The sequence below is a fragment of the Heloderma suspectum genome, chromosome 8, assembly GCF_057233095.1.
Source record: "Heloderma suspectum isolate Gila_16-S chromosome 8, 16-S_ref, whole genome shotgun sequence".
NCBI classification, from domain to species: domain Eukaryota; kingdom Metazoa; phylum Chordata; class Lepidosauria; order Squamata; family Helodermatidae; genus Heloderma; species Heloderma suspectum.
Window position 1 is genome coordinate 48515832 of NC_139465.1, and position 19435 is coordinate 48535266.

The 19435-nt window shown below is 48.9% G+C and overlaps 1 protein-coding gene across 2 annotated transcripts in view; it reads left to right on the top strand.

The window, feature by feature from the left end:
- LCAT (lecithin-cholesterol acyltransferase) overlaps positions 1–8770 on the top strand; it is a 49966-nt gene extending 41196 nt beyond the window's left edge. Inside the window, exons 5-6 of one of the 2 annotated variants that reach the window (XM_084812354.1) lie at positions 3603–3827; positions 5983–8770. In XM_084812354.1, coding sequence (XP_084668480.1) covers positions 3603–3827; positions 5983–6587 — 830 coding nt within the window. In that variant the 3' untranslated portion in view covers positions 6588–8770. The remainder of the gene's footprint in view (positions 1–3602; positions 3828–5982) is intronic. The other variant, XM_084812355.1, reaches the window with a different exon arrangement.
- Positions 8771–19435: the final 10665 nt, after the last annotated feature.

The following is a 19435-nucleotide window of genomic DNA, read 5'->3' on the forward strand; positions in this document are numbered from 1 at the left end:
AAAAAAAGGAACACAAACTTCCACAAGGGAAGTGTAAGCAGAAAACTAGGGATGCAAAAATGTATTTTGAGGGGCATATCACTAATAACATTAAGGGAGCAATCCTACGGCCACTAGACACTGTCTAGAGGGCCATAGGATATGCTCTTTTCCAGGAACCGACCTCGGAGCCCGCACTCCGAGGTCGGTTCCCGGAAAACCAACCTCCCCCCATGTCTGTGCTGCCTTGGAGGCAGTGTGGAGCAGCCCCATCCTCTGCGCTCACAAGAGGAGCGCGGAGGGACTGAAAAGGGTGGGGCTGGGGGCGTTCCAGGGCAGGGAGAGCGGAGCTGTGTGTACAGTACATCCAATGTGTCGTACAGCAGTCTCTGCTCCCTTTTGCCCCCCCCCCCGACTAGACAGCCGAAAACGGCTGTCTAGCAGAAAATAGCAGGGCAGGAGAAGCGCGGAGGGAACGACACCCCCCCCCCCCCGCCGCCGCCTCTCCTGCCTTGCTTTGGATAGGTGGTTGCCTCCGAGTTTGGAGCGCCTGCCTATCTTGATAGGATTGTGCCCTAAGACCATTTTTTAAAAACACTTTAAATACATCAGAGCTAGGAAACCCGCTAGTGAGGGAGTTGGTCTGTTGGAAGACAAGGAAGTTAAAGGTACTAAACAAAGATATGGAGATTGTAGAGAAGCTGAATGAATTCATTGTGCATCTGTCCTCACTGCAGAAGAGGTAGAAGAGATACCTGTACCTGAGCTGGTATTTTCAGGAAGGGAGTCTGAGGAACTGAGGCAAATAGTGATGACAAGATATGAAGTTCTAGATCTTGGGTTGAAGCCAGCCTCTGCCTTCAATAAGAGGAGGGTCCTTCTGTGAGAGGAAGCATTCCACTTATGTCCCTCAGCCTGATTTTGGGGGTTCTGCCCTCCCTTCCACACCACAGCTCACCCATTCAGCAGGTCTCCTGACCTTGCGTGTAGCATTTTCAGGGAGCTGAAGGAGCTGCTGTGGGGTGGAAGGGAGCACATTTCCACCAGCACAGTTGATCTTGCATAAATCTGGATCCAATTTTAAAACAAATAAGGGAGCAATCCCATGTCCCTTAGACAGTGTCTGGGGAACACAGGATTGTTCAGTTTCCTGGATCCGAGCTCGAAGGCAGGGGGAGCCAGGAAACTACACTCCCCACCCCCTCCTCCTTGTAGTGGAGGGAACTGTGCCGGCTACCTCTCTCTACTTGCAAAATGGAGTGCAGAGACTGGGGGGGGGGGCATTCCTGGGGGCAGGGATGGGAGGAGACTGGAGCGGCTGGCTTACACCTTTTCCTATCACCACCCCAGCCTCCTTCCCTCCCCCTCCCCAAGGAGCATAAACGTATCGTGGGAGATGCAGGGCGCCTCCTGCTCTGCATTGGATACACGGTAGCCTCTTATTTCGGAGGCCTATGTGTACCCAGGGCATGACCCACAGGATTGTGCTCTAAATCATTGGGTCCAGAGGGTGTATCCTCTGAGAATTCTTAAAGAACTCCAGTGTGAAATTGCTATTCTGAACAAAATACGTACGATCAGCCTCTATACCAGAGGACTGCAAATTGGCCAATGTAATACCAATTTTTAAAGAGTGGATTCATGAAGTTACAGGCTGGTTAATGTCTGTTCTGGGTAAATTAATAGACAGCATAGTTAATGATAAAATTATCGAGCATATAGAAGGACAAGTCTTGTTGAAGAAGAATCCGCACGATCTCTGCGAAGGTAAGTACTTTCTCACTAACATGTTAGAGTTCATTGGATGTGTCAACAACCAGATAGGGATGATCTGGTAGACATGGTTTACTTCTATTTTCAAAAGGCTTTTAACAAAAACCCTCACCAAAGACTCCTTAGTACTAGCTAAAAATTAGGAAGCAGAAGTTGGTATAAATGCATACAATGGGGGAATGTATAGAGTGGGGTCCCACAGGTGTTTTTTAACCTGTTTATACATGATCTGGAGTCAGGGATAAGCAGCAGGGTGGCCAGTTTTACTGACAACACCCAATTATTTCAGGTGGTGAAAACAAAAAAGGATTGGAAAGAGCTTCCAATGTCTCTCTCCATACTCGAGGAATGGGTATTAAAATGGCAAATGTGGATCAATGTAAGCTATTTCACATAGTGTTGCACATTGTGGCAAAAATATCTTAACTATACATATACACTGATGTGGTCTGAGCTGGCTGTCACTGACCAGGGCTTTCTTCAACACAGAGCTTTTAATCCTGCGACTGAGATTGCTCCTTCACAGAAGTTTGTGGGCTCTTTACATGATGTTGTGAACCTCCAAGGTGTCTCCTGCACTAAATGCCTTTTGTTCCATTTTTAAGTAGATTGCAGATAATGAGCTATCAAATCACCCCGTTGTGTTCCGCTTGACTTCCCTCCGTGAAAAGAGGAAAAGCAGCAAGAAGAGGAGCGAGATCAATGAAAGATAATGGGAGACTCAGAGACGGGGAGTAGGAAGGGGGGGAGGAAAGGAAGCAGGTGAAAAAGAGAGTCGTTGTAATCCTGCATTTAAAAAGGAATAAGAAAGCCCCATTTTAAATGCAGGATTTTAGCCTGGTGCAGAGATGCCCCAGGAAAGGGATCTTGGGGTTGCGGTGGATAGATGGATAAAAATATCACCCTACAGTATAGATTCTGTGAGAAGTGCACATTCCATGTTAGGGATTATTGAACGCATCTCTACATTAAGGAAAAATCCCCCAAACTTACTAGGGCTTCGTCTTCCCGAGTGTTTGCGGGTTTCCAGTGGGCACAATACATGCGCTTCCACCCTTCCCTTGTTTTTCCAGGTCCCTTTCTGGGCATGCTCTATATGTTTCATTTATTCAGCCAGTAGATGGCACTGCAAGATTTCTAAAATATTGTACAATTCTTGAATTACACCACCTCTTTGATGTGATTTTTGGTGGGGGGGGGTGTTATTGCATTTTCGGTGGTTTTTAAAATGGCAGAATAAAGCTAAAAAAAGAACAAGAGAGGCACCAGAAGTTGACGACATCATGAAAAGAACCCACGAACTTCCATGACTGAACAATCACGAGTGCATGATAAATGCCTCCTGTAGAAATGCCCTAAGAAAGAAATTGAAAATAAAGCTGCCAGCATCATACTGCCCTTATACAAATATATGGCTTGACTACGCTTAGAATACTGTGAAACAGCTCTGGTCACCACATCTCTAGAAGGATAGTGTAGAGCTGGAAAAGGTGCAGAAAAGAGCAACCAAAAATATCTTCCCCTGTAATGTAAAAAGGGACATAAGAGGCAACGTGATAGAAGTGTATAAAAGTATCCATGGTGTGGAGAAAGTGAATCGAGAGACGTTTTTCTCCCCCTCTCAAAATTCCCAATGGAGTCACCAAATGAACATGAGTGGTGGGAGATTCAGGCAAGATAAAAGGATGTGCTGTGCCTTTCACACAGCACATAATTAAACTATGGAATTCACTTCCTTAAGTTGTTGTGATGGCCACCAAAAAGTTGCTGAGGTCCAGGATGCAGTTGAGACATCTCTGGCTGGGCCACATGGCTGGCAAGGTTCTGCTCTGCCCATTCTCTTTCCACAGATGAGCAAGAGGAATACTACCAGAACCTGCGCGCCTTGGTAGAGGAGATGCATGTGGCCTACCAGAAGCCCGTCTTCCTCATTGGCCACAGCCTGGGCAACCTCCACATCCTATACTTCCTGCTCCAGCAGCCCCAGGGATGGAAAGACCGTTTTATCAAGGGCTTCATTTCTCTGGGTGCTCCCTGGGGGGGAGGAGTGAAATCCATGAGGATCCTGGCCTCGGGTGAGTTGCTGGCCAAGCAGCCCTCCCCCAGCAATGTGCCTGAGCACAGAGCTCTCCAGCGCGCTCTCTCCGAGCATGCCCATGGCCTCCTCACACCCTCCGGGGTCACCATGAGGCCGCCTCAGGCACTGGGTGGGGCCTGTTGGAGACCTTTCCAAGCTCTCCAGGCTCTCCTTCAGGCCGATCTCCCGTGCGAGAACCGTCGCCCACTTTCCCACATGTTCTCCTGTGGATGTGGTACACCTGGACTGGTGTCCACCTCTTAGGGCCCATGGAAAGTCCATTATCAGAGGGTGGGAGGTGGGCCAGAGGTGAGCGGGCAGGGAGACAGGCACCAATGCTGCGTATTGTATCTGACTTTTTCCTCCACTGCTAACAGTAGCTGTGCTCTCCCCACACAGAGAGATAAAGATACCCTCAGGGTGACATATATGTTGCAGTACAAATGCTGTAGTTCTGTGATTCACTTTATTTTGGGTGGGGGTGTTCAGAAATGGAACCCCTGAGGCTGCAGTTGGAAGCGGGGGAGAGGCTTTTTCATCCTTTCTCCCTTTGGGCTATTCTCCCAGTAAAAAATCACCCCCACCAAGCAGCTTTTCCCCATCACTTCCAGGGAAAAAGGTACGTCCTCTGTAGCTCGGCCCTCAGAGGAAAAAGGGGCTGGGGAAAGAGTGCGTGTGTGCGCTGAATGTTAGAACGGTGAGAGCCAAGTGGGAATGGGCCCTTCCCCCCCCCCCCGCTTTGCTTCTGCCTCCATGCTGTGCGGTTTTACCCTCTCTGATAGAGACCCTGAAGAAGGGCAGAAAAGTCTCAGTTTCAATCCCTGGCGGCATCTCCAGGTAAGGCTGGAAAGACTCCTGCCTGAAGCCCTGGAAGGCTGTGGATGCCAGTCAGTGTTGACAATACTGGACGAGATGGACCCAGGGCCTGGCTCAGTAGAAGGCTGCTTCCTTCGTTCCTACTATAGTATGTACTGAATAGTGCAAAACAAACCATACCCGCTTGGGACTTGGCTCAATTATTTAATCAATTTATGGGCTGCTTACCATACTTAAGTCCCATTCATTTCAATAGGTCTGCTCTAAGTAGGACTTTAGTTGGATTCTACCCCATGGGCCCATCCCTAGCAACACCCCCTGGTGGAAGTTGATCCACCGGGTAACCTGGTCGCAAGTTGTTTAGCGTTTTATATGGCAGCAACAAAACCTTGAATGTAGTTTGGTTTTTATACTGCTTTTGGGCAGTATAGAAATGTAATAAATAATAGGCAGGAAGTGTAATAGATGGATGGATAGGTGCTCCTCTCAGCATCCAGGCTCCTGCATTCTGCATCAGCTTAATGGGAAACAGTTAAACCCACCTCCTCCATCCTATGGCTTTTTTCACATGGAGCTTTTATCCCACGATTGAGATTGCTCCTTCATGGAACTTTGCGGGCTCTTTACATGACGCTGTGAACCTCCAAGGTGTCTCCTGTACTAAATGCCCTTTGCTCTATTTTTAAATAGATCACAGATAATGAGCTATCAAATTACCCCCTTGTGTTCCGCTTCAGTTTCCTCCGTGAAAAGCGACAAGCGGAGTGAGATCAGTGAAAGATAATGGAAGACTCAGCTACGGGGAAAGGGAAGGGGGTGGGGGGAAAGGAAGCATGTGAAAAAGGGAGTTGTTGTGATCCTGCATTTAAAATGGGGCTTTCTGCTTTTAGGCTGGTATAGAGATGCCCTCTGCCCTGATCCAAATTGCCCCACAGCTGCTTTTCACAAAAGATGGACAGGCATGTGAGATACATTTATACACTTCCGCCATCAGATCCAGTTTGGCCCCTGAAGTCTCAACCTAATCAGTAGCTGTTCTCTGCTTATAAAAAAATAATTCTGAGTAACTAAGGAACCAAAGTGAGATAGCAAATCAACAAAGGCACAAGCTATTAAAAGGTGGAGGAAGCATCGATTGCTTTGTGAAAATAATGTACGAATCAGAATAGCTTGTGGCAAGACTACAAATTGTGTCTCTGTCAATGGCTATTTCAAAATAAAAACAGTGTTTAAGAAAGTAAAAGATATCAGTTCAGTAGATCTGCTTGGAAGAGAAGACAGACAGTGAGGTCTGTGTGGCTGGTGCAGCTGGCATGACATGTTGGTTTGACTCTCAGGCGACAACCAAGGCATCCCAATCGTGTCCAGCATCAAGCTACGTGAGGAGCAGCGCATGACCACCACCAGCCCATGGATGTTCCCGACCAGGATGGCTTGGCCCGACACACACGTCTTCATCTCCACTCCCTTGCACAACTACACCTACAGGGACTACCAACGCTTATTTGCTGATGTCAACTTTGAGGATGGCTGGTTCATGTGGAATGACACCAAGGACCTACTGAAAGGGCTGCCCCCGCCAGGCGTGGAGGTGTTCTGCCTGTATGGCACCGGGCACCCCACTGCGGAGACTTACATTTACGACGACCGCTTCCCCTATGAGGATCCTGTGGACATCGTGTATGGGGACGGGGATGATACAGTCAACAGGCGCAGCATGGAGCTGTGTAAACAATGGCATGGCCAACAGAAGGAGGAGGTGCATGTCCTGGAGCTTCCTGGAGTTGACCATCTCAATATGGTCTTTGACAACCGCACTCTAAATCACATCAATGAAATTCTGCTCCGAAGCTTTGAAAATGCGACTGTTGCAGAAGAAGAAGGTGGAGCCGGGGGGAGTCTCCCTCCTGAAACCCACCCCCAAACCAACCAAAATAAGTGAAGGCCCTCCAGAGGGAACAGGGGGCCAGTTTGCGTCTCCTCCTCAAAGGTGGTGGGCAAGTGCAAGAATCCATGTTTGTTCCCGCCACAACTTCTGTGTTGCATGTCACACAGCTGTACAGACAACGGGCACATTCCTGCCCTCCCACTTTTGGGGAGAGAAAAGGCTCGTCCAAATTCCCCACCTGCACGCTATTTTGTTGTCGATATGATGGGGCCCCGTGAGAAGTCAGGGTTCCCCTCCCTACTGTCAGCGGGAGCCTTCAGGTGAGCCAGTGACCCATCCAAAAGTCACATTCATGCTATGTGCACAACCTGGAAAGCAGCAGGTGTTTTTCCCGAAGTGCAGTGTGTTCCCGGTTCTGCCACGTGGCCCTTAGCTGTGTTCAGATGCCTGCTGACCCTTTGGGGGATGGCCCTCCTTTCCCTGCCCGAGGGCTGGGCTGCTCCAGCGCGTCGTGTTGTTGCACAACGTGTGCCACAGACTGATCCATGTATATCAAGCAGGCCTTCCGCTTGAGCTTGGGGGCTGGAGGGAGAGGGACAGGGCATCCTCCCCAGCCACAGTGTGATTGCCCCCTTCCCCAAGAGGAGGGGGGCTTGGCTTCCCCAGAAGCCAAGGAGCCTCTGGCTGCCTTGGTTTACAAAGCCAGCAGAAGGCACGCCTTCCTGCAAGGAACAGGAGGCATCCTCCAGCAGCATCCTCTCATCTCCTTCTCCGTTTGAGTGCTCCCTTTGGCCTCGCCAGGGCTTTTCTGATGCTTCCCCCAGACATTTTGGAGATGTTGTCATGCAGGTGTGTGCATTCCTGTCATCTCCCAGTCGTGCGTGTGCTAGATTCTCATTTATGCTTTGCATATGCTCAGAGGTATTTGTTACTGCTTCACACATGCCAGAGCACTGGTGGAAATGGGGAGCCTTGGCTGAGAGTCCACTGTGCCTCTCTTCCCAAGGGCCAACTCCCCCCCTGGGGGGGGGCAGCATTGGTGGCATATACAGCTGTCAAGCTGGCAGGCTGGAGCCAGCTGGATGTGGATCCCCCCAGGTTGTGTCTGCATGGCAAAGAGGAAGAGGGCAGCTCCCAGCAGCAGAGGTCTGACAGACATGGCCAGGTTGGTTGGGACAATGTTGAAAAGAGCAGTGAATAAAGATGCAAAGATCTTGTGTCTTCCAAGTGGAAGGCTGCCAGGAGCCAAAGGGGGACGTTGGGGTGCCTGGATCTGGGCAGCTCACTCCTAGGCACAGTAGTTGCTCAGATGCCAGTCCCACTGAGTTCACCAAGGCTTACTTCCTCATGGCAAGCTGGTCTACAGCCTGCATGGGTGTGTTGAAGAGGTCAGTGCAGCTTGTCATGCAGCGGGAGACCAGACGCCCCTCTATGCATCCCTTCCTCTGCCCAGCCACTGAAGGAGGTTAGGCACATCCTTAGGCATGCGGTCACCTGGCCACTGCAGAGTGGCTCCCCTTGGCACTAGTTGAGCTTCTGACGTCACTTTCCTTTACTGCAAATTAAAACCAGAAGTTCTTTTTGATAAGCACAGATTGCACAAACTGTTAAAAATGAGCTGTACTCATTTGATTTACTTGACAAATACTCCATCCAGGAACTTTCCTGTCTTTTCACAATGGTCCACTTGTGGGGGCAGGGGAAAAGGAAAGGAAAGATACCAATGGGGAGCTGGTGGTAAAGAGGAGCTGGGAGAGGCTAAGTAAGGACAGGGAGAATGTGGGATAGTGTGAAAAGGTCCTTCCCATGGCCAGAGGGCCATGAGAAAGTCCAGGCTGGAATCCCAAAGTAGATGTGGCATCTGTAACCTTTATGACGGATAGTCATGGCCAGGCAGGTGTTTGTATATATGTCTGAAAACTTCACATTTCTAATAGTCCATGGGCCAGACCAAAAATTTTGTATCAAGTAAAGTGGAAAAACTTGATTATGACTTTTTGAAAGGTGTATGTCTCTGGATTGTATTTTCATGTGATAGCCCATTCTGACTGGTTTCCTAAGCTTTTTAGGATATCATCAAGATGGCCGAATCCATCTTTTTCTAACATTTGTAATTTAAGCTGTAACATGTGAACCAGGTGTCTGATCTAAAATTTTTAAACTGTGTTGGAAAGCTAATGAATTCACTTACAAATAACTGTAATAAATCTAAATGACTGGCCAAAGAGTTCTAGCTTAGTTTTGTCCCTGACATGCGAGTTTTCTATGAGAAGAGTTTGACTTTTTGTTTTGTTTTTTGGTATGGAGGAATACTCCATCTTGTGTACCCCCATGTGCTGTCTGAAATGGTTAAGTCCAGATGCTGGCTGACACAACTCATCTGCTGCTTGTGAGAACTAGGCTGATGGAGCATGTGTCCCCTGACAATGGTCCCCTCCCAAGCTACAGCCTTTTAGCACTGCCGAGGCAGGTTACCCCAGTTCATTTCATTGTTTTTAGCCATAACAAAACACCGAAAAGAGATTTAAAAAAATTAGTCAAGCAGTGAAATACACCATCAAACAGCTGCGATCGAGTCAATTATCAATAAAGTGGATAATTGATAAAGTTGATAATAGCTGATAACAGGAGTTGGCCAGGGGAGCTGCAGCGGCAGAAGAGACAAAGGAGACAAAGGCAAAGAGTGAGTAGAGGACCAGGACCAGGCTACTCTAGAACAACCAGGAAGCTAGACACAAAAAGGGAAAAGAGACTATGGAAGGACAAGACTCTCCAGTGGTGGTGACCTGCAAGGTGTGTGCAGTGTTTGTTTTCTTGCCTGAGAACAACATGGCCTACACCTGCAACAAGTGCAAGTTGATCACGCTGCTGGAAGAAGAAGTAAGAGGACTGGAGCAGAGAGTGTCAACCCTCCAGGGAATAAGAGAACACAAAGAGTTCTTGGACAGAATGGGGGAACTACAGCAGCAAAGTGAAGAACAGAAGCTAGAAGAACAACATCAAGCTGAGGCAGAAGAGGAAGCTGCTGAGGTGAGGAAAAATGAAGTAGAGGCTACTCCTTGGAAAAGGGTGACAGCAGCAAAAGAACGAGAAGACACTCGGCACTGGGCACCAGTGGAGGCAGTGGAACTAAGGAACCGTTTCCGGGTACTTGAGGATGAGACTGGAGGACAGCCTGCAGAGGAAGAATTACAGGGAACCCTGCATGACAGTGAGCAAGAGGTTGAAGGTCAGCCAAGCAGAGGCGATGAAACGAAGGCCTACAGCTACAAGAAGAGTACTAGTAGTGGGAGACTCCTTGTTGCGTGGGATCGAAACCCAAGTATGTCGTGAAGACCCATGGACTCGCCAGGTATGCTGTCTCCCGGGAGGACGAATTAAGAGACATGACTGAAGGGTTGCCTGCACTCATAAAGCCCACTGACAGGTATCCCTTTCTTCTCATCCCTGTGGGAACAAAGGATACCACCAAATGGAGCTATGAAGAAATCACGTCAGACTTTGAAGCTTTGGGAAGGAAACTCAAGAACTTTGGGGCCCAGAGAGTTTTCTCCGCCATCCTTCCAGTAGTTAGAAGAGGGATAGAAAGGGAAAGAAAAATACTCTGGGTGAATGACTGGCTACGAAGGTGGTGCTGATGAGAGTTTTGGATTCTGGGATTACGGGCTATACTTCCTGGAAGATGGACTGTTGGCAAGGGACGGGTTGCACCTCACAAAGGCTGGGAAGAATGTGTTTGGCCACAGCATGAAGAACGTCATCAGGAGGGCTTTAAACTGAATCCTACGGGGAAGGGAGATGTAAAGTTGGGGGTAACAATGGACGAAGGCTCATGCACTGCAACGGAGAGAACAGCTCTAATAGCGCCCAATAATAGTCTTCAGAAACATGTAGGAAGAAAGCCAGACCATGAAGCACATGGTCTTCGGTGTCTATATACTAATGCCCAGAGTATGGGAAACAAACAGAACGAACTTGAACTCTTAATACAGGAGGGAAATTATGACTTGATAGGTGTAACTGAGACTTAGTGGGATGTCTCTCATGACTGGAACACAGCAATTGAAGATATAACTTGTTCAAAAAGAACAGGAGGAACAGAAAGGGAGGTGGGGTTGCACTGTATGTGAAAAATACATAACCCTGCACAGAAATACATGAGGATGAGCTTGGTAGCCCCATCAAGGGCATCTGGGTTAAAATCAATGGAGCAAAGAATGACAGGAACATGGTGTTCGGAGTCTAGCACCGGCCACCCAATCAAAGAGAAGATGAGGATGAAACTTTGGAAAAGCAAACTGCCAATGTTTCAAGGAAGCAGGATGTAGTAGTAATAAAAAGGTAAAGGTGTCCCCAACCAGTCGTGTCCGACTCTAGGGTGCGGTGCTCATCCCCGTTTCTAAGCCGAAGAGCCAGCGCTGTCCGAAGACACTTCCGTGGTCATGTGGCCGGCATGACTGAACACCGAGGTGCACGGAACGCTGTTGCCTTTCCCGCCGAGGCGGTACCTATTTATCTACTTGCAATTTCTTGCTTTCGAACTGCTAGGTTGGCAGAAGCTGGGACTGAAGACGGGAGCTCACTCCGTCACGCAGCACTCGGGTCTCGAACTGCTGACCTGCCGACCTTCCAGTCTGCAGTTCAGTGTCTTAAGTAATGAGGGACTTCAATTTCCCCAATATTTGTTGGGAGACTAATTCTGCAAAACATGGCCCCTCCAGGAAATTCCTGACTTGTGTGGCGGATAGCTTCCTCCTACAGAAAGTAGAGGAAGGAACTAGAGGATCGGCTATCCTTGACTTATCAACCCTCCGGGGAATAAGAGAACACGAAGAGTTCTTGGACAGGATGGGGGAACTACAGCAGCAAAGGGCAGACCAGAAGCTTGAAGAGCAACAGCAAGATGAGGCAGTGGGAAATGCTGAGGTGAAGAAAAATGGAGTAGAGGATACTCCTTGGAAAACGGTGACAGTTAGGAGAAGAAGAACTAGACGCCACTCTGCACCAGTGGAAGCGGTGGAGCTGTGGAACCGATTCCAGGTACTTGCAGATGAGACTGGAGGACAGCCTGCAGAGGAAGAATCACAGGGGAACCTGCATGAGAGTGAGCAAGAGGCTAAAGGTCAGTCAAACAGAGGCGATGAAACCCAGGCCTACAAGAAGAAGAAGAGAAGAGTGGTAGTAGTGGGAGACTCCTTGCTGCGTGGGATCGAGACCCAAGTATGTCGCGAAGACCCGTGGACTTGCCAGGTATGTTGTCTCCCAGGAGGACAGATTAGAGACGTGACTGAAAGGTTGCCTGCACTCATAAAGCCCACTGACAGGTATCCCTTTCTTCTCATCCATGTGGGAACAAATGATACCGCCAAGCGGAGCTACGAAGAGATCACGTCAGACTTTGAAGCTTTGGGAAGGAAACTCAAGAACTTTGGGGCCCAGATAGTTTTCTCATCCATCCTTCCAGTAGTTAGAAGAGGGATAGAAAGGGAACGAAAAATACTCCGGGTGAATGACTGGCTACGAAGGTGGTGCCGACGAGAGAGATTTGGATTTTGGGACCACGGGCTATACTTCCTGGAAGATGGGCTGTTGGCTAGGGATGGGTTGCACCTCACAAAGGCTGGGGAGAATGTGTTTGGCCACAGCATGAAGAACTTCATCAGGAGGGCTTTAAACTGAATCCTACGGGGAAGGGAGATGTAATGTTGGGGGTAACAATGGACGTAGGCGCATGCACTGCAATGGAGAGAACAGCTCTGATAGCGCCCAATAATAGTCTTCAGACACATGTAGGAAGAAAGCCAGACTATGAAGCACATGGTCTTCGATGTCTATATACTAATGCCCAGAGTATGGGAAACAAACAGAACGAACTTGAACTCTTAATACAGGAGGGAAATTATGACTTGATAGGTATAACTGAGACTTGGTGGGATGACTCTCATGACTGGAATACAGCAGTTGAAGGATATAACTTGTTCAAAAAGAACAGGAGGAACAGAAAGGGAGGCAGGGTTGCACTGTATGTGAAAAATACATATCTCTGCACAGAAATACAGGAGGAGGAGCTTGGTAGCCCCATCGAGAGCATCTGGGTTGAAATAAATGGAGCAAAGAATAAAAGGAACCTGGTGGTCGGAGTCTACTACCGGCCACCCAATCAAGGAGAAGACAAGGATGAAACTTTTGAAAAGCAAATAGCCAATGTTTTAAGGAAGCATGATGTAGTAGTAATGGGGGACTTCAATTTCCCCGATATTTGTTGGGAGACAAATTCTGCAAAACATGGCCCCTCCAGGAAATTCCTGACTTGTGTGGCGGATAACTTCCTCCTACAGAAAGTAGAGGAAGGAACTAGAGGATCGGCTATCCTTGACTTGATCCTAATCAACAGAGATGACTTAGTGGATAAAGTAGCAGTTACAGGAACTCTGGGGGAAAGCGACCATGTTGTACTTGAGTTCTTGGTTCTAAGGGAAGCAAAAGCCGAGTGTACTCAAACGCGTACCCTGGATTTTAGGAAAGCTGATTTTAATAAACTCAGAACAATGATCAGTAAGGTCCCATGGCAAGCAATGCTAGCGAGAAAAGGAGTCCAAGATGGGTGGGAACTTTTAAAAAAGGAAATTCTCAAGGCACAATCACAAACAATTCCAACAAGAAGAAAAGGTGGAAGACAACAGAAGAAGCCAATGTGGCTTCACAAAAAGCTTAGGGATGACCTGAAAACAACAAAGGACACATATAGGAAGTGGAAAGAAGGCCAAGTAACAAAGGAAGAGTACAGGCAGGTAGCACAGAATTGCAGGGATGGCGTCAGGAAGGCTAAAGCGGAGAACGAGGTGAGGTTAGCGAGGGATGCTAAAAACAACAAAAAGGCTTTCTTCAGCTACGTGCATAGTAAAAGGCAGAGGAAAGAAATGGTTGTTCAGCTATTAAATAAGGATGGCAAAATGATAACAGATGACAAAGAAAAGGCAGAGGTGCTCAATTCCTACTTTGGCTCAGTCTTCTCCCAAAAGAGGGTCTATGACCCCCCTGGCAAAGGCGAAGTACAGGCTGAAGGGGCAGGATTGCAGCTTGAGATCGACAGGCATATGGTCAAGGAACACCTCATTACTTTGAATGAGTTCAAATCTCCAGGGCCAGATGAACTGCATCCTAGAGTCATAAAGGAACTGGCAGAAGAACTCTCAGAACCACTGTCTATTCTCTTTGAGAAATCATGGAGGACCGGGGAAGTGCCAGATGACTGGAGGAGGGCTAACGTTGTCCCTATCTTCAAAAAGGGTAAAAAGGAGGAACCTGGGAACTACAGACCAGTCAGTCTGACATCAATCCCTGGGAAAATTCTGGAGCAGATCATAAAGCAATCCATCTGGAAGCACCTTGACAACAATGCCGTGATTACTCGAAGCCAACATGGATTTGTCAAAAACAAGTCCTGCCAGACAAATCTGATCTCATTTTTTGATCAAGTCACCTCCCTTGTAGACCGAGGGAATGCTGTAGACATCATATACCTCGACTTCAGCAAAGCTTTCGACAAAGTGCCCCATGATATCCTGATGAGCAAACTAGCTCGAAGTGGGCTAGATGAAACAACGATCCGGTGGATCCACAGTTGGCTACAGAATCGGACTCAAAGAGTGCTTATCAATGGGACCTTCTCAAGCTGGGGAGAGGTAACGAGTGGGGTACCGCAGGGCTCAGTCCTGGGCCCAGTGCTCTTCAACATTTTTATTAATGACTTGGAGGAGGAGGTGCAGGGAATGCTGATCAAATTTGCAGATGACACAAAATTGGGAGGGATAGCTAATACTTTGGAAGACAGAAACAAAATTCAAAGTGATCTGGATAGACTGGAGTGCTGGGCAGAAAACAACAGAATGGCATTTAATAGGGACAAATGCCAAGTTCTGCACTTAGGAAAAAGAAACCAAATGCACAGTTACAAGATGGGGGATACGTGGCTCAACCACACTACGAGCGAGAAGGATCTTGGAATTGTTGTCGATCACAAGCTGAATATGAGCCAACAATGTGATATGGCTGCAAAAAAGGCAAATGCTATTTTGGGCTGCATTCATAGAAGCATCGCTTCCAAATCCCGGGAAGTACTAGTTCCCCTCTACTCAGCACTGGTTAGGCCTCATCTGGAGTACTGTGTCCAGTTCTGGGCACCACACTTTAAGAAGGATGCAGACAAGCTGGAGAGGGTTCAAAGGAGGGCAACAAAGATGATCAGGGGACTGGAAACAAAGCCCTATGAAGAGAGACTGAAAGAACTGGGCATGTTTAGCCTTGAGAAGAGAAGACTGAGGGGAGATATGATAGCACTCTTCAAGTACTTGAAAGGTTGTCCCAGAGAGGAAGGCCAGGATCTCTTCTTGATCATCCCAGAGTGCAGGACACGGTATAATGGGCTCAAGTTACAGGAAGCCAGATTCCGGCTGAACATCAGGAAAAACTTCCTGAGTGTCAGAGCAATACGGCAATGGAACCAATTACCTGGGGATGTGGTAGGCTCTCCCACACTGGAGGCCTTCAAGACGAGGCTGGACAGCCATTTGTCAGGGATGCTCTGACTTGGATTCCTGCATTGAGCAGGGGGTTGGACTCGATGGCCTTGTAGGCCCCTTCCAACCCTACTATTCTATGATTCTATGATTCTATGACTTGATCCTAACCAACAGAGATGACTTAGTGGGTAAAGAAGCAGTTACGGGAACTCTGGGGGAAAGCGACCATGTCATACTTGAGTTCTTGGTTCTAAGGGAAGCAAAAGCCGAGTGTAGCGAAACCCATACCCTGCATGTTAGGAAAGCTGATTTTAATAAACTCAGAACAATGTTAAGTAACGTCCCATGGCAAGCGACTCTACGGAGAAAAGGAGTCCAAGATGGGTGGGAGTTTTTAAAAAAGGAAACTCTCAAGGCACAATTACAAACAATTCCAACAAGAAGAAAAGGTGGAAGACAACAGAAGAAGCCAATGTGACTTCACAAAAAGCTTACAGATGACCTGAAAACAAAAAAGGACACATACAGGAAGTGGAAGGAAGGCCAAGCAACAATGGAAGAGTACAGGCAGGTAGCACAGAATTGCAGGGATGGCATCAGGAAGACTAAAGCTGAGAATGAGCTGAGGTTAGCGAGGGATGCTAAAAGCAACAAAAAGGCTTTCTTCAGCTACATGCATAGTAAGAGACAGAGGAAAGAAATGGTGGTTCAGCTATTAAATAAGGATGGCAAAATGATAACAGATGACAGAGAAAGGTCAGAAGTGCTCAATTCCTACTTTGGCTCAGTCTTCTCCCCAAAGAGGGTCTCTGACCCCCTGGCAAAGGTGAAGTACAGGCTGAAGGGGCAGGATTGCAGCTTGAGATTGCAAAGCATATGGTCAAGGAATACCTAATTACTTTGAATCAGTTCAAATCAGGAACGGGCAGAAGAACTGTCAGAACCACTGTCTGTTATCTTTGAGCAATCATGGAGGATGGGTGTAGTGCCAGATGACTGGAGGAGGGCTAATGTTGTTCCTATCGTCAAAAAGGGTAAAAAGGAGGAACCTGGGAACTACAGACCAGTCAGTCTGACATCAATCCCTGGGAAAATTCTGGAGCAGATGATAAAGCAATCTATCTGTAAGAACCTTGAAAACAATGCCGTGATTACTTGAAGCCAACATGGATTTGTCAAGAACAAATCCTGCCAGACAAATCTGATCTCATTTTTCCCTTGTGGACTGTGGGAATGCTGTGGGCATAATATACCTTGACTTCAGCAAAGCGTTCGACAAAGTGCCCCATGATATTCTGATGAGCAAACAGGCTCAAAGTGGGCTAGATGAAACAACGATCGGTGGATCCACAGTTGGCTACAGAATTGGACTCAAAAGAGTGCTGCTCAATGGGATCTTCTCCAACTGGGGAGACGTAACAAGCAGGGTACCGCAGGGCTCGGTCCTGGGCCCAGTGCTTTTCAACATTTTTATTAATAACTTGGAGGAGGAGGAGGTGCAGGGAATGCTGATCCAATTTGCAGATGACACAAAATGGGGCGGGATAGGTAATTCTCTGGAAGACAGAAACAAAATCCAAAGTGATCTTGATAGACTGGAGCGCTGGGCAGAAAACCACAGAATGACATTTACTAGGGATAAATGTCAAGTTCTGCACCGAGGAAAAAGAAACCAAATGCACAGTTACAAGATGGGGGATACTTGTCTCAACAATACTACAAGCTAGAATCATAGAAGGATCTTGGAATTGTGGTAGATCACAAGCTAAATATGAGCCAACAATGTGATGTGGCTGCCAAAAAGGCAAATGCTATTTTGGGCTGCATTAATAGAAGCATAGCTTCCAAGTACTGGGAAATACTAGCTCCCCTCTACTCAGCACTGGTTAGGCCTCATCTGGAGTACTGTGTCCAGTTTTGGGCACCACATTTTAAGAAGGATGCAGACAAGCTGGAGAGGGTTCAGAGGAGGGCAACAAAGTTGATTAGAAACTGGAAACTGGAAACAAAGCCCTATGAGGGACTGGAAACAAAGCCCTATGAGGAGAGAGTGAAGGAACTGGGCATGTTTAGCCTTGGGAAGAGAAGACTGAGGGGAGATAGGATTAGGGATTTACGAAAATCACTTACCTTTTGGGGATTACGCTGATGGTGTGGGGGGAGGTGTTCCGTCCCTCCCCCAGGAATCCTCGCCAGGGGGGAGGCGCTCCGTTCCTCCCCCTTGGAATCCTGGCTGGCCGGCTGTGCTCCGCAGCAATTCTGCGGAGCCGCTGGCTGGCTCCGCCAGCAGCCGGACATCCGGCCGCTGGCTAGCAGGGATGCAAATGGCGGCGGCCATAGCCGCCGCCGTTTGCATCCCTGCAGTCAGCCGTGATAGGCTACATAAACGTTTACGTAGCCTATCACGGCTGATTAAGAAAACAAACGTGCGTACGCAAATGGCGGCGCCCATGGGCGCTGCCATTTCTGTTCCTTATTTTGGCACATCGTAGCCTACGTAAACATTTACGTAGACTAAGACAGCGTAAATAAGGGGAACACAAATAGCGTAGACGCTACGCTATTTGCGTTCCCCTTATTTTCGCCGTCTTAGTCTACGTAAATGTTTACGTAGATTAAGACGTGCCAAAATAAGGAACGCAAATGGCGGCGCCCATGGGCGCCACCATTTGTGTACGCACGTTTTTTTGGTTTTTTTTAAATCAGCCGTGATAGGCTACGTAAACATTTACGTAGCCTATCACGGTGTTTTTTTTTAAATTTAGCCGGGATAGGCTACGTAAATGTTTACGTAGCCTATCACTTCTTTTTTTTTTTAACTTGGAAATGGCGGCGGCTGGTCGGAAGACCGGCCGCCGCCACCAAACCGCCGCCGGAGCCGCCACCGCCGCCAGGAAGATCCGCCCCAGGTAAGTCCTGTCTGGGGTGGGGGGGGGCGGCCGTTCCACCACTGATTTCGGGGGGTCGAATGCACTGGCATTCGGCCTCCCCGAGATCCGTGGCAGAACTTTCATACATCCCTAGATAGCATAGCGCTCTTCACGTACTTAAAAGGCTGTGACAGAGAGGAAAGCCAGCATCTCTCCTCGATCATCCGAGAGCGCAGGACATGGAATAATGGGCTCATGTTCCAGGAAGCCAGACTCCAGCTAAACATGAGGAAAAATTTCCTGACTGTTAGAGCAAGATGACAATGGAACCCATGACCTGGGGAGGTGGTGGGCTCTCCCCCACTGGAGGCATTCAAGAAGAGGCTGGACAGCCATCTGTCAGGGATGCTCTGACTTGGATTCCTGCACTGAGGAGGCAGTTGGACTCGATGGTCTTGTAGGCCCCTTCCAGCCCTACTATTCTATGATTCTAAGTAGGGAAGGGTCACAGCCCAAATACTTTACATGCAAAATGCTCCAGGGTCATAGACTCGTAGAGCGGGAAGGATCCTCAAGGGCCATCTAGCCCACCCCCTGCCACACAGGAAATTCACTACTTCAGCCCCCTGGCAGGTGGGCATCCAGCTTCTTATTTAAAAACATCTAATGAAGGAAAGGCTGTCTGTTCCACTGTCCAAATCCCCTTTCTTGTCATTTAAACCCAACGGTTCTGGTCCCATCCTCAGCAGCAACAGAAAACAGACGTGCTCCATCTTCCACGTGACAGCCTTTCAAGTATTTCAAAGCGGCCATCACACTGCTTTTCCCGCAGCTCTTCTCCAGCCTAAACATACCTCAGCCTTTCCTCACTGGGCGGCAGCTCACCATCTTGGTCGCCCTCCACAGGACACGTTCCAATTGCCTCCTCCAACTGCGGTGCCCGGAAGGGGCCGCACTGCTCCAGCTGTGGTCCACCCCACACAGAACAGAGGGGCCCCCGGGTGTGTGCGGGCACCTCCCGTCTGAAGGGCCTGGCGGCTGGGAGTCTGCGCAGCAGCCGCTAGTCGGAAAGGCCAAAACTGGGCTACGCGGACGAGCCGACTGACTGGGCCTCGGGGCGCTTCAGGGACGAGCCGCATCGTCACGGCGGCGCCCCTGCCCTGCTGTCAGAAGGGCCCGGGGCTTCCCGGCGTCGGGGGCTGCGGGCCATCAGGGCAGCCTAGCAGCCCCGCCCAAAAGGCAGTGGCCGGGGCTGATGGGCGTGGTGGGCCGCAACATCTGGAGGGCCACAGGTCGACCACCTCTGGCGTGCCCATCCTGAGCGGCCACCTGAGCCGCCGCGAGGGGGCCCAGGGACGCCCCTCCGCCATCAGCCGGGAGTGGGATTGCTGCAGCAGCTCCTTGGGGCCTGCCGGGCAGCCGCCTCCCTGCGGAACCACGCAGCGCCGGCTCTCGGTGCCGCCCCGCCTCTCCTAGCCCGCCACGTCCTTCCAGCAGCCCAACGAGGCTG